Source organism: Homarus americanus, unplaced genomic scaffold (genome assembly GCF_018991925.1).
Source record: "Homarus americanus isolate GMGI-L3 unplaced genomic scaffold, GMGI_Hamer_2.0 scaffold19318, whole genome shotgun sequence".
NCBI classification, from domain to species: domain Eukaryota; kingdom Metazoa; phylum Arthropoda; class Malacostraca; order Decapoda; family Nephropidae; genus Homarus; species Homarus americanus.
Genome location: NW_024732238.1, coordinates 7,305,065 through 7,319,711, shown reverse-complemented (window position 1 = coordinate 7,319,711; position 14,647 = coordinate 7,305,065). Strand labels below are relative to the sequence as shown.

At 42.8% G+C, this 14,647-nt stretch overlaps 1 protein-coding gene across 1 annotated transcript; it reads right to left on the bottom strand.

Annotated features, from left to right (window-relative positions):
• Positions 1-405: 405 nt before the first annotated feature.
• On the bottom strand, positions 406-1,284 carry LOC121868229. The gene has a single exon (XM_042368540.1). The coding sequence runs from the start codon at positions 1,282-1,284 to the stop codon at positions 406-408; it is 879 nt and encodes a 292-aa protein (XP_042224474.1).
• Between the last annotated feature and the right edge of the window lie 13,363 nt (positions 1,285-14,647).

Genomic DNA, 14,647 nt, shown 5'->3' with positions numbered 1-14,647 from the left:
GTGCAGCGTTGTGGGGAAATTTTGTATCATGAGTACTTTCGGGATAAGTATGGTTCTGCCTCGTTTCATGCCTGCGCCAACCACTTCTAGATCTACCTCCGCTGACTCGAGTATCATCTCTTGGGCAAGTGTACCCATGGTTACCAGGGTAGGTGTCCCTTTCACCCTTAGTTTCTGTGCCAGATCTTTGGTGCAATACGACCTGTCGCTGCCTGAGTCCAAGAGAGCTAAAGTTCTGATGTGATTTCGTTGGTGTGAGTCCTTTCCCCGAATCTTCACACTCACTATGGGCAGTACAATCTTGGCATTTTTCGTCGAAAGTCAGATGTCGCTTTCGCAGCTGTATGGGTTTTCATGGGCGTCCTTTGTCCCTGTAGCATAGACATGGCCTATTTTTCCGGCCATTTACGAACTGTCGTTGGCTTTCTGGGCCATGCCACCATCAGAGGTGCCTGCCACTGACTCCTGTTTCACGAGACCTTGAAAATTTCGCTTTACGCCACCCTTGCGTGTGTTTGACATACTTGCAGTAAGTGCCTCCCTTCGTTCTTGATGCAACAGTCTAGAATGCTTCTCTTTGCACCCATCAGTGTCACACCTGAAGCGTGACCAACACTCAGCAACAAGGTGGCCCACTCTCAGACACAAGAAACAGCAACGTAATCTTTTTACCCTCTCTAACCTCTCCCTCACTGACATGCTCCAGAATTCGTCGCACCCTGCTAATCCATGTGCTCTGGAACACACTGGGCACGAGCCTTTTCCAGAGCTTGTTTCTCCTCTATTGCCTTTCGCTTCACTGATAGTCACTAGGCCCACGGCACGTTTGCTTGACGATGATCCTTCTGGTCTTTTCTTACTTCCTTCTTGACTGTCCTCGCTTGATAGCAGAGCCATGTCATCCATCGTCACCGCTTTCTCCTCCAAATATAGCGCTAACCACTTCACCAGCCCTGTTCTGTGTCCTGTCGACTTCTGATAATTTCGTACATCATCCACACAGCGTTCCCTCAATTTTGGGGGAAGCTTAGTCACCAGCGTTCTGAAGGTCTGCCTTGATTCAAGTTCAGACATCAAGTTCAGATTTTCCAGATGGCTTACTGCACCCCATAGCTGAGATGCCAGTTTTCGCAGCCCTTCGTCGTCGAACGCCCCCACTGAGCGAGCGTCTATGAGCCTTTTTACCAGCTGGTCCGCATATGCATACTTATCTCCAAACCTTGCCTCCAGGATCTTGATTGCCTTGTTGTAGGCTCTGTCTGGCTCTAGATAGTTGCATCCCATGATTGCTTGATGTAACTCTTCTCATTCACAAGCATCCATGAGCAGTTGGTACTTGTACTTTTCTGGCACGGCCGCATTTGTCATGTATCGACGGAAGGCATGCATAAAGGTCCAAAACTCCGCCCGCCCTTGTCCTTTAAACTTGGGAAGGGTGGCTTGCGGCATGCGCATCGTAGCCACTAACTCTCTTATTTCTTCACCCTTCCCTGATTCTCCCTGTGGATGCATAATTGTGACTTGAGGCGCTTTGTTTGCAAGCATTGGCGGTAAAGACGATGCCATTTTTCTCGACATTGACCGATGTCTGTTGCTGGGTTTCTTCCTGTACTATTGGCTTCTCATAATTGCTGGAGTTCTCTGTCGAAGGCTGTGAGCTGTCACTTCTTCGTGTTAGTGCTGATGTCTCTTGACCCACCACCATTCCAGTGTGCATCGTTTTCATCCACCCTGCCTTAAGCTCTCGCAGGGCTCGGTTTACTTCATCCGATGCTGCCTCAGCTCTGGCCACTGCTTGTTGATAATACAATTCCCTACTGTGACCTTCACGTGGATCTCCTGGTATTGCAAGCTCATTTCCTGTTTCACCACGCTCTGATTGTACCTCGGCGGGCGGATCCATTGTCATTAGGTCAAAATGTTTGCTTCTATCTAGGTCCGACTCTCCTTCCATGTCATCAATATACCCAATCTCCGACATCTTGCTTATTCAGGTAATTTGAATTGCGTTCGTTTCCACCACTCTTGAATCAGGGCTCGTTCATGTGCCTCGTCATACATAAGAGCATAAGAACATAAGAAAATAAGGAGTCTGCAATAGGCCGGTTGGCCTGTGCATGGCAGCTCCTGTCGAGAGTTACTACCACTCTCTATCATCCATGAATCTATCTAGCCTCCTTTTGAAACTTTCCAGAGTTCCCGCACTTACTACAAAGTTGGTAAGCTTGTTCCACTCGGCCACCACCCTATTTGTAAACTAGTTTCTTCCTATCTCCCTCCTAAACCTAAACTTATCCAACTTGAATCCGTTGCTCCGAGTCCTATCCTGCTCGGATATTATAAGAACTTTATCTATATCCCCTTTATTGATTCCTTTCACCCACTTAAATACTTCTATCATATCTCCCCGCACTCTTCGTCTTTCTAGGGAATGTAAGTTAAGTTTCTTTAACCTCTCCTGATATGGAAGGTTTCTAAGTCCCGGAATCATTTTTGTCATTCTTCGCTGCACCGACTCTAGTGAATTTATATCCATTCTATAATAGGGGCACCAGAACTGAACCGCATAATCGAGGTGCGGCCTGACTAGGGCAAGATATAGTTGCAATAAGACCTCTGCACTCTTGTTACTTACACTTCTAGATATAAAACCCAATACTCTGTTTGCCTTATTTCGAACATTAACGCACTGTTTTCTAGGCCGTAGGTCCGGGCTTACAAGTACCCCTAGGTCTCTTTCACAAGTCGACTTCTCTAGGTTGATGTTGTTAAGGCTGTATACATTATAAGTATTTGTTCTTCCAATATTAAGTACGCTGCACTTGCTGGTGTTGAATTTCATTTGCCATTTTTCAGACCACCCCTGCAGTTTATTTAGATCCTCCTGTAATGCATTTGCATCCTGCCCTGAATTAATTTGCCGCCCTATTTTGATGTCATCCGCAAACTTGCTTATGTCACTGCTGATCCCAGTATCTAGATCGTTTATGTAGATTATGAACAAGAGTGGGCCTAGTACTGACCCCTGGGGAACCCCACTGGTTACACGGCCCCACTCAGATTTAACACCATCTACGCTGACCCTCTGCGTTCTATCGGTGAGCCATGATTTTATCCAATTTAAAACTTTCCCCTCGATACCATGAGCCTTAATTTTTCTGAGAAACCTCTGATGCAGTACTCTGTCAAATGCTTTGCTAAAGTCTAAGTAAATAACATCGTAATTTTCGTCATCATCGCCTACCTCGAAGACAAGATTTTCCCTTTGTAAACCCATGTTGAGAGTCGTAGATTAATGTGCTTATCTCTAGATGCGATCAGATGCTATCTGCTATAATTGATTCAAGAAATTTCCCCACTACTGACGTCAAACTGATCGGCCGGTAATTTGACGCTGATGCTCTGTCTCCCTTTTTGAATATGGGTACTACATTTGCCTGTTTCCACAAGTCTGGCACAACTCCAGTGTCTAATGATTTTGTAAATAAGTTTACGAGGGGTCCGCTAATCTGTTCCCTACACTCTTTCAAGACTCGAGGGAAAATTTCATCCGGCCCTGAGGATTTTGTCTTCTTTAGTTTATTTATCTTCTTCAGAACATCCTCTTTTCTGGTAGTGATATTCTTTAATTTCTCTTCTTCCTTTCCCTTAAATATCAGTTCCACCTCTGGAATTTCATCGCAAATTTCTTCTGTGAAAACTGATAAGAAGTAGCTGTTCAATGCTTTGCTTATTTCTTCACTGCCATTTATCACTTCTCCCCTACCTGACTTTAAAGGCCCAACTTTGTCCTTGACTTTGGTTCTATATACCTGGAAAAATCCCTTGGGATTTGCCTTGGATTCTCTTGCTATTTTGATTTCATAGTCTCTCTTTGCTTTCCTTACATTTTTCTTAACATTCCTAGTTTGTTCATTATACCTGTTTCTGAGCTGCTCCTCCCCTCCCTTTAATTTCTTATATATTCCTTTCTTTATTCCTATGTCATGTTTAAGTTTTCTGGTCATCCACCTTGGCTCATTCTTATTTGACCTAATTTTTCTGTATGGTATATTTTGTTCTTGTGCTTTATGTAGTATACTAGTGAATATATTATAGTCATGATCAATTGTTGTGTCATCTATGACCTCACCCCTTCCTACTGGGAACTGACGTGACTGTTCCCAGGTGACCTCACCTAGGTACCTTCTTAACCCCTGATAATCCGCCAACCGAAAGTTTGGGACTCTGACCATATTGTCATTGTTTTTCGTTTCCCAATTTAGGGTGAACCTGATTTCTCTGTGATCACTGTTACCTAGTTCTTCCCCTACTGTGATATCTCTGATAATATTTTCTTTATTTGTTAATACTAGGTCTAATATATTGTCACCTCTAGTAGGTTCTGTAATTAGTTGTTTCAAAAAATTGTCCTGTACTGCGTCTAGGAAGTCTTCAGATTCATAGTCGCCTACAATGTTGTCCCAGTCAATATTTCTGAAGTTGAAATCCCCCATAATGCATAGGTTGTTATATTTTGCTGCCCTACTCATTTCCTGCCATATGGGCTGAGCTGCTTCTTTGCCAAGACTTGGGGGCCTGTAAATCACTCCCATAATTAGTTTTTCTCTTCCTTCCGTGATTTCTACCCACACAGACTCGGTTCCTATTTCACCCTTTATTGAATTATTAATACAACATTTTAATGTATCCTTGACGAAGAGTGCGACCCCTCCCCCCTTCCTACCTTCCCTGTCCTTGTGAAAAAGGTTGTACCCTTCTATGTGGTACTCTGATAAAAAAATTTTGCTCGCCAGATTCATCCAAGTTTCGGTGATTGCTATGACGTCTACATTCTCGGTACATACAACCGCTCTCAGCAAGTCTATTTTATTTCTAACGCTCCTACTGTTTGTATAGTATACATTTAAACCTACCCTTCCCTGGTCCTGTTTTACCCCTTGTCCTGAGCAACTAATTTTACTTCCCAGGACCTGCTTGTTTTTTGACTCCCACTTTCCCCGACCTCTCTCTACTGGCGAAACCCCCCCTTCGGAGTGACAATTTCACGCTCCAGGGATGCAGACAACGTCTTTACCCCCTCACGAGACAAGTGTACTCCGTCGCGACAGTACAGGTAGTCGTTGCCAGTTATCAATGAATGCCCAACCATTGTTTGCACAATGTTTTTCCAGTCGGCAATTTATAGCAATTGCCCTGGACAGCCATTCACGACCAACCCCTCTTCTAGGCAAGACACCACATATTATCGGGATCCCTCCCCTATCTCTAATCTTCCCCAGCGCCTCCATATACCTCTTGAAAAGTTCCTCACTCCTAACCTTACCTATGTCGTTTCCTCCCACACTAAGACACACTACTGGATTGGTACCCTCCCCTGACAAAACCCTGTCTAACCTCTCGGCTACATGCCCTATCCCAGCCCCAGGAAAACACACCCTAGTTCTACGTTTTCTATCTCTCGCACAAAAAGCCCTATCTACAAACCTCACCTAGCTGTCCCCAACTACCACGACCTTACCTGTGGGCAGGGTTTGTACAACTGCCCTTTCCTCTCCTTGATCCATATCATCCTGCCTCTTCTCTTCCTCGCCAGCTTCCTGCAGCACCTGGTAAGGGTTACTACACTCCACACCCTGGTCAGCTTTCCTGAGCCTGACCCTAGTCCCCTTGGGGACAACCACTCTCCACGCCTGCTCCTCCTTCGCAGGTGTCCTGCTAGGCAGGACACCTACCTGAAGGAGTTCCGTCCTGAGGGTTTCATTTTCCCCCTTTAGAGTGTCAACCTCACTCCTCAACTGCCCCAGCTGCCTTAACAGAGTGGCAAGGAGGTCGTCTTTCCCCACACTCCCCTCCTCTTCCCCCAAGACACAACGATCCAAGGCGGCCATTTTCCTTGGTTTCTAACGGGAGCACTTTCGGGCACGACCTTCTCCAAGCTGGGTCAGAGGTCAACTGATATCATTACAGACTTTACATTGATATTTGGGTTATTTACAAAGCAATATCACTTCACTCAATTATGACTGCTAATTGTGTTCTGCACTTACGCCAGACAACAATAATGACAATGTGTTTTCATTCTCATATGCACTACACTGGGAGTGATGAAGACCACCCAGACAAGACTATTTTCTGGACTAACAAGGTTTAACTATTATCGATGCGAAAAGTATACGGACGTTGCACTGCACTTGCTCGCCACTGGATACACACTCATCCACACCCACACGCTACACTAAGAGTGGCTGAGCTCACTCTGACAACATTATTTTCTTCAATAACAAAATGTTCAAGTATTATCGCCACTATAAATCTACGGGCGTTGCACTGTAATCCGTGGCACTGGGAACACGCGCGCGCGCGCGCACACACTCACTCGCATCCCTCCCTTGGGTTGAGTTGAGTTGACCTTGGTTACTGCTGCCCGCGCGTTGGTTCAAGGTAGCACTGCTACACGGTAGACATTCACGTTTGACTGTAACCGCCAGTCAGACGGTTAGAGGGTGAATAATACTTCTCACGTCGTACACGAACATTATAATTAGGTCAAACCTGTTGAATACAATTCATTTAGTATTTCAAATAAGTCATACATAGGCACTCTTACATAAATGTTTAATCCAATATATATGGCTATGTAATTAGTCTAATCTTAACACAAAAACAATGACACAGTCTACCTGTGTACACAATAAATACTAGTTAAACTTACGTGTTGAAAGTCTAGAGAGAAGCCAGGGTAGGTGTTGTGTGGGGTATGAGATTGTTTGGTTCACACTCAGGATGGGATGGAGAAAGGAAACTCACAATGTGCTCTCTATATACATGTTGTATTGGATGTACAATGCAGCTTGGTGCTGGGAAGGCAGCATGGTTACAAGCGTGATGTAGAGAGAGCTGGTTGGTGAGGACGCTCAGAGAAGGACAGCTTGTGGGTCGCCATGCTCGCCAGCAGGAGAGAGGACCGCCAGGCAGGCGGAGGAGCGAGGGAAGGCCGCCAGGCAGGCGGAGGTGTTGCTGGCTGGTTGGTGTAGGTAGAAAAAGAGACAGATCACCACGAGGTCAGGTCTTAAATAGCGGGGGTAGGCGTGGCTTAGCAGTTGACCCCCGCTCCGTGGTGTATGGCGGCGCTGGTTGACCTAGACCACGAGGCATACACTGGGGAATTGGTGGGGTCGGCTAGGCAGCGACAAACAGCGTTTGTAGGGGAGAATTCCACTACAGTTGACTCTAAGATATGGGTAGCTATACTGAAATGCCCACCATATAGCCTGGCCCCTTGGCTGGTCAGCTATGACTGAGTCAGGTGATTATGATTATACATAAACAAACTCCCTTCACACCCTCCAACCTCCTTCTGGGCCTCTCATCTTCAACCATCTCAACACTCTACATTGTGAGTTACAGCCTAACATAACATTTGTTTATATGTCATCATAATTATGTACCGCTTGCGGTAACATATATATATATATATATATATATATATATATATATATATATATATATATATATATATATATATATATATATGGAGCACCTTAGCTTTCGTCTTTATTTAAGACATCTTTAGAGGCAAATTTTATTACACCAGGATGATTTTAATAAATGAGTAGCAATGTGTTTTTTTAAGTGTTTATTTGACCTTAACTTTAACAAATTAAGAGTAAATACGTCTGTTCTCTCTCTCTCTCTCTCTCTAAATAGGAAGAGCATGAATATTGGGTGACACATAATCAAGTTGTTACGTTAGTCATACTGTGACATAATCAAGTCGTTACGTTACTCATACTGAGTATGATTAACATACATTAACATAACTAATTGTATATCCGTTGGCCAATATCCTCACTCTTCGTTCTGTTATATCCTTATTACTACTGTATTTCATTCTTGACGTTGACATGTCACAAGAAGAAATTCCTGGCGATGTCATGATGTCAGCCACGAAGTGTGAGAGGATGCACCTGCGGCGTACCAACGGTAAGGAGGCGTTGTGGGGTATGGGTTGTTTGGTTCGCACTCAGGATGGGATGGAGAAAGGAAACTCACAATGTGCTCTCCGTATACATGTATTGGATGTACAATGCTGCTTGGTGCTGGGAAGGCAGCATGGTTACAAGCGTTGAGTAGAGAGAGCTGGTTGGTGAGGGTGCTCAGAGGAGGACCAGCTTGTGGGTCGCCATGCTCGCCGGCGGGAGCGAGGGCCGCCAGGCAGCAGCAGAGGAGGAGGAGGTGTGTTACTTGAAGACTGGCTGTAGGTAGTAAGAGAGATAGGTCACCACGAGGTCAGGTCTTATATAGCGGAGGTAGGCGTGGCTTAATAGTTGACCTCCGTCATGTAAGGCGGCGCTGGTTGACCTAGACCACGAGGCATACACTGGGGAATTCGCGGGGTCGACTACTCAGCGACAAGCGTTTGTAGGGGAGGAATCCATTACAGCGTATCTTATGTCTCAACGGGATGAAGAAACTGCACTTTTTGAGACTGAATGTGAGAAGGACCTAGGTGTGTATGTTGACACTGAGCTGTAGTTCTCGGGCCATTGCGAGAAGATGGTAAATCAGGTAAATAAATTATTGGGTCTTATAAGAAGACGGGACTAGACGGTCCGTCCCTCGTACCGATCTTCAAGAGTGAAGTGCTTCCCCATCTGGAGTACTGTCACCCTGTCTAGTCCCCGAGATATGCTAGGGACTGTCAGTTGGTTGAAAATGTTCAAAGGAGGGCCACCAGACTGGTGCCTGCCCTTCGGCACCTCAGCTACCCTGAGAGATTGGAGCTGTTCGGTTATGTTCGTTTTTTTTTCCATAGAAGATCTTTGGATGATAGTAAGTAATAACCATACAAGAATTTTTTATGGTGTTACTACAGTGTGCCATCTACAAAGATATCTCCAGTCTAATCTTACCCAACTCAACCTAACCTAATATAACCCAACCAAACCAAACCTAACCTAACCCGACATAATCTAACCCATCCCGACCCGGCCTAACCCATCCCGACCCGGCCTAACTCGACCCGACCTAACCCGACCCGACCTAACCCATCCCGACCCGACCTAATCCGACCCGACCCGACCTAACCTAACCTAATCTAACCCAACCCAATCTAACCCAACCCAACCCAATCTAACCCAACCCAACCCAACTTAATCCAACACAACACGCCCTATTCTAACCTAGCCTAAACATCTTGTAACCTGCATGCTATCGTGGCACCCTTTTTATTTTAATTATACCTGTATTGTTTATATTTTTTAGTTTTCATCTACAATAATAAATCACCTGTAGTGTGCAGGGCATGAAGGGTAAGGGAAATTGCAGGGTAAAACAGTGATACCTGATCATGTCTGTACATGCTTTGTACGTGAAGAAATTAATTATTTGCTGTAAATATGCCACATAAAAATCTACTTTTTCGGTGCATGTTGTCATCTGCTCTTTGTTTCTGTGCAACAACTGACCTGCTCTTTACTTTACTAAGACAGTTATCCTCTTCGCCACTGATTGGCTCGTTAGCTGCTTGGACAGTTGGTCACGTCTCTGTTACGCACTGTTGGCAAGTACTGGGCATGCACTAGCTCCTGAATATATCGGAACCTGCTCCAGTGTTAGTAAAGTCTGGCCTTGAATGAACTCAAACTTTTTGCCGCCACAACACTCTCTGGCAGATTGTTCCAAGAGTTCACAATTCTCACTCCAAAAAAGTTCGCCCTCACAGTTTTCTGGCTTCTTCAACCTTGAGCTGTGACCCCTTGTGGGGTGGCTGTGTGCCAGCTCCAGGTATGTACATTTGACTGAATAGGTCGCCACGTTCATGGTGGTCATATACTCCTATTTGTATTTTTTTTTATATGTGTATTTTTAGCCCTTATCAGCCACTCGGGCAGTTTGTATTGATTCTTTAACAAGAGTTTTATTGTGTATGTTACTGCAAGCGGTACTGAGTATGAAGACACAAACAAACATTATGTTAGGCTGTAAGTCATGTCATGTTTATTGGGTGTGCCTGCCCGTATACAGTATATATATAGTGTTGAGATGGAGGCAGATGAGAGACCCAGAGTAGGTTGAGCTGTTGGGTGGGGATCTTGTTTGTGTATAACAAACCTGACGCAGCGACTTTGAATATGTGAGTGCCCGGCAGGGCACCGCTTCCTCACTGTAGCTATCCCCATCATAGTGCCAACACCTAACCTGTTTCTCCTGAAGACTTTCAACACGTAAGTTTAACTTGTACTTGTTGTGTACACAGGTAGACTGTGTCCATTGCATCGTTTATCATTGTGACGACATAAAAATATGACAAATTAAGTAGGCTACTCATTGTAAGTGTTAAGATTAGACTAATTACATAGCTATGATTGCTATGTAAATATATATATTGGATTAAACATTTATGTATGATTGCCTATGTATGATTTATTTGAAACACTAAAATGAATTGTATTCAACAGGTTTGGCCGAATTATAATGTTTGAGTTTGACGTGACGAGTCTGAATAATCCTGAATAATAGTGAAGGTCTACCGTGTAGCAGAAGGAGCTGATCAGAGCAAACCAAGGTCAACCCAACTCAACCCACTGGAGGGATATGCGTGTGCGTGTGCTCCCAGTGCCACGGAGTACAGTGCAACGCCCGTAGATTTATCGTGGCGATAATATTTGAACCTTCTGTTATTGAAGAAAATAATGTTGTCAGAGTGAGTTCAACCACTCTCAGTGTAGCTTGGCTCACCAACACGCGTCACTCGAGGGACGAGTGTGTGCGTGTGGGTGTGTATGTGTGTATATCCAGTGGCGAGAAGTGCAGTGCAACGTCCGTATATTTCTCGCATCGATAATAGTTAAACCTTTGTTAGTCCAGAAAATAGTCTTGTCTGAGTGATCTTCTTCACTCCCAGTGTAGTGCATATGAGAATGAAAACACGTGTCATTATTGTTGTCTGGCGTAAGTGCAGAACACAATTAGCAATCAGAGTTGACTGAAATGACATTGCTTTGTAAATAACTAAATATCAATGTAAAGTCTGTAATGATATCAGGTGTGAGTGTTAGAGTGTGCTAAGTGAGCGCCAGGTCGACTGTAGCGAAAGGAATAAGACGAGGCACTCGAACGCGCCCTAATAATTTTAGTGAGACAAGGCACATGAACGTGCCCTGATTTATGAGTAAGACAAGGCACACAAACGTGCCCTGATTTATGAGTGGTGAAAACGAACGCAATTCAAATTACCTGAATAAGCAAGATGTCGGAGATTGGGTATATTGACGACATGGAAGGAGAGTCAGACCTAGATGGAAGCAAACATTTTGACCTAATGACAATGGATCCGCCCGCCGAGGTACAATCAGAGTGGTGAAACAGGAAATGAGTTTGCAATACCAGGAGATCCACGTGAAGGTCACAGTAGGGAATTCGATTACCAACAAGCAGTGGCCAGAGCTGAGGCAGCGTCGGACGAAGTAATCCGAGCCTTGCAAAAGCTTAAGGCAGGGTGGATGAAAACGATGCACACTGGAATGGTGGCGGGTCAAGAGACATCAGCACTAACACGAAGAAGTGACAGCTCACAGCCTTCGACAGAGAACTCCAGCAATTATGAGAAGCCAATAGTACAGGAAGAAACCCAGCAACAGACATCGGTCAATGTCGAGAAAATGGCATCATCTTTACCACCAATGCTTGCAAACAAAGCGCCTCAAATCACAATTATGCATCCACAGGGAGAATCAGGGAAGGGTGAAGAAATAAGAGAGCTAGTGGCTACGATGCGCATGCTGCAAGCCACCCTTCCCAAGTTTAAAGGACAAGGGCGGGCGGAGTTTTGGACCTTTATGCATGCCTTCTGTCGTTACATGACAAATGCGGCCGTGCCAGAAAAGTACAAGTACCAACTGCTCATGGATGCTTGTGAATGAGAAGAGTTACATCAAGCAATCATGGGATGCGACTATCTAGAGCCAGACCGAGCCTACAACAAGGCAATCAAGATCCTGGAGGCAAGGTTCGGAGATAAGTATGCATATGCGGACCAGCCGGTAAAAAGGCTCATAGACGCTCACTCAGTCAGGGCGTTCGACGACGAAGGGCTGCGAAAACTGGCATCTCAGCTATGGGGTGCAGTAAGCCATCTGGAGAATCTGAACTTGATGTCTGAACTTGAAACAAGGCAGACCTTCAGAACGCTGGTGATTAAGCTTTCCCCCAAACTGAGGGAACGCTGTGTAGATGATGTGCAGAATTATCAGAAGTCGACAGGACACAGAACGGGGCTGGTGAAGTGGTTAGTGCTATATTTGGAGGAGAAAGCAGTGACTATGGATGACATGGCTCTGCTATCAAGCGAGGATAGTCAAGAAGGAAGTAAGAGAAGTCACAAGAATGTGACAAAATTAAGTATCAAAGGCCTGAGGGCAGCGACAGTCACAAGAAAGAGACAAAGTTAAATACCACCAGCCTGAGGGCAGCATAGTCACAAGAACGTGACAAAATTAAAGTTAAATACCACCAGCCCGAGCGCAGCATAGTCACAAGAACGTGACAAAATTAAAGTTAAATACCACCAGCCCGAGCGCAGCATAGTCACAAGAACGTGACAAAATTAAAGTTAAATACCACCAGCCTGAGCACAGCATAGTCACAAGAACGTGACAAAATTAAAGTTAAATACCACAAGCCTGAGGGCACCATAGTCACGAGAACGTGACAAAATTAAGTATCAAAGGCCTGATCTGGTTTTGAGCGTGAACGCTCAACGGAGTTGGTGTTACCGCAAGTGGTACTGAGTATGAAGACACATAAACAAACATTATGTTAGGCTGTAAGTCATGTCATGTTTATTGGGTGTGCCTGCCCGTATACAGTATATATATAGTGTTGAGATGGAGGCAGATGAGAGACCCAGAGTAGGTTGAGCTGTTGGGTGGTGTAAGGGGATCTTGTTTGCATATAACAAACCTGACGCAGTGAGTTTGAATATGCGAGTGCCCGGCAGGGCACTGCTTCCTCACTGTAGCTATCCCCATCATAGTGCCAACACCTAACCTGTTTCTCCTGAAGACTTTCAACACGTAAGTTTAACTTGTATACTTGTTGTGTACACAGGTAGACTGTGTCCATTGCATCGTTTATCATTGTGACGACATAAAAATATGACATATTAAGTACTCATTGCAAGTGTTAAGATTAGACTAATTACATAGCTATGATTGTTATGTAAATATATATATTGGATTAAACATTTATATATGATTTATTTGAAATACTAAAATAAATTGTATTCAACAGGTTTGACCGAATTATAATGTTCGAGTTTGACGTGACGAGTCTGAGTAATCCTTTAACCGCCCTGATTGGCGGTTATAGTGTATGTGTTTTATTTATTAGCAGCTTTTAGGAGTATTAGAATATTGAAAACGATCGTATTTTTATTAATATTAACAACGTCATTATTTTATGCTGTCAGTCCATTAATTTACATAATACTAGTTGAGCACTTGGAGGCTTTATTAATACATTACACCATAAGACAAGAGGGAAACAGTATTTGTAATACAATACCATAATACAATAAAGTACACATTAGGGCATGAACTACAGATACAAGATTATTATATAGTACATAATATAATAAACTTAAATTTTAATATATATATATATATATATATATATATATATATATATATATATATATATATATATATATATATATATATATATATATATATATATATATATATATATATCTCTTAAAGCATCTTTATCCGAATATTACGAATTTACACGAAACATGAAAACTCTGAAAACCGAAAAAAAAATTTGTGGAGCATTTTTTTTTTTTTAATATTAGCCCATCGGGTCACACAGGTCATTGACCCACATCAGGGCCTGGGGGGTGAAAATGTAATAGTAATAATAATTATAATAATACAATAATAAAGGTAATAATAATAATGATAATACAGTAATAATAATAATTATTCATAGTAAATAAAATTTTTAATAAAAATACACAAAAATAAAATAAGAATGATAACAACAATAATAATAATAATAATAATAATAATAATAATACTGTAATAATGAAATAATAATAATAAAGAATACAAGAACGAAAAAAAGATCAAAAGTGAGAAACATGACCTAGACCTATGAATTATTATGACAATATTATTATACAGTAATTATTATTATTATATTTTAGCCCCCAGGCCCCAATGTGAGTCAGTGACCTGTGTCCGGGTGGGCTGATCCCTGGAGAGAGAGAGAGAGAGAGAGAGAAAAAAAACATTCTGAAATCCAAAAAATTCCAAAAACCGAAATGCATCTGGTCCCAAGGATTTCGGATAAGGGATTGTCAACCTGTATGTGTGTATATATATATATATATATATATATATATATATATATATATATATATATATATATATATATATATATATATATATATATATATATATATATATATATATATATATATATATATATATATATATATATATATATATATATATAAACTTATTTTTTAACAAATAATGGAGCTACTGTAGTATGTGGTCTACAGAGCTGGAACTACTGTAGTATGTGAACTACAAAGCTGGTGCTACCATAGTATGTGGTCTACAGAGCTGGTGCTACT

Excerpts from the sequence above, each read along its gene's own strand:
- LOC121868229 (XM_042368540.1), bottom strand. The coding sequence starts at position 1,284 with ATGGGATGCAACTATCTAGAGCCAGACAGAGCCTACAACAAGGCAATC.